The 966-nt window shown below is 34.4% G+C and overlaps 1 protein-coding gene across 1 annotated transcript in view; it reads left to right on the top strand.

The window, feature by feature from the left end:
- The window catches only part of pax1a (paired box 1a), a gene marked incomplete in the record, with an annotated part of 3,837 nt that extends 3,107 nt beyond the window's left edge, over positions 1-730 (top strand). Inside the window, 1 exon segment of the mRNA XM_014010760.1 lies at positions 165-730. Within this exon segment, the coding sequence (XP_013866214.1) occupies positions 165-262 (98 nt within the window).
- Between the last annotated feature and the right edge of the window lie 236 nt (positions 731-966).

The raw sequence follows: 966 nt of genomic DNA, 5'->3' as shown, positions 1-966 counted from the left end.
CCTTTTACGCACGCAAATTTAAAGACACTACGCTGTAATATGTGTTTTTCTTGAATTTTAACTTGTTTTAATAATTCTGTTCCAACATGTGAATAACTATTTMAACTTATATCTTCATTTCTTGGAGTAAGACCTATTTTTTGTGCGTGGTTTCTTGCTGACAGGAGACAGAAAACCCCCCAGCCCCCTGAGCAAACAGCAGCAGCAGCATGAAGACTTGAACAGTGTGCACGGACTCAGTCTCACTACCTCATCATCCTAACGTGGACTTATCCCACCTTAATAAACCAGACACATTTAGCAGAACTCATTCCAACAGTAAGTGTGCTCACTAACAGCTGCTTTGGGACTCAAACATCTCAGATGTGCGGGGTCTTCGTGGCCGTTTGAATGTAAAGCTGGTTTCCCTCCTCCAACTCATTTGTTTGCTTTTTATTTCTAAAAGAATTCCTATTGGTTACTAAAAAGGGATGCAAGATTTAAAAAAAAAACATAAAACAAAACAAAACCTTTTTTTTTTTTTTGTAAATTTGCTCCATGTTTTATTATAGAGCCAGATAATTCGCCTTTTATTATATTATTTGAATTTGTGGCCAGGATCTACGCGAACAAATAGCTATAAATTGTCAAACTGTAAAAAAAAATATATAAATATATGCCAAAGCTTTAATTATATATTTTTATAATTTCCTTGTAAATATTCCAAAAATAAAGGCTGTGTTTGATGCCATGTGTTGTTCCAGATTCATTTAAACGGGTTCTGATTGGACTGAAAAATAAGATTTAAAAAAATGGTTTTAAGGTGGATTTTGTTGATGTTTATGTGCTTCTATTCTTGGATTATTAAATAAGGTGAAGGAGGCTCAGTTTGGCTTTTAATGGGAATGGGGGGAGCTCTTTTCATATGAAAGCATTTTTTATTTGAACCCTAATGTAGATTAGTGGAGCATTTAGCGGGAAATGTAA

This window comes from Austrofundulus limnaeus, unplaced genomic scaffold (assembly GCF_001266775.1).
Source record: "Austrofundulus limnaeus strain Quisiro unplaced genomic scaffold, Austrofundulus_limnaeus-1.0 Scaffold2, whole genome shotgun sequence".
Classification (NCBI taxonomy): Eukaryota; Metazoa; Chordata; class Actinopteri; order Cyprinodontiformes; family Rivulidae; genus Austrofundulus; species Austrofundulus limnaeus.
The sequence above is the reverse complement of the archived record's forward strand: the minus strand, read 5'-3'. Positions and strand labels throughout refer to the sequence as shown.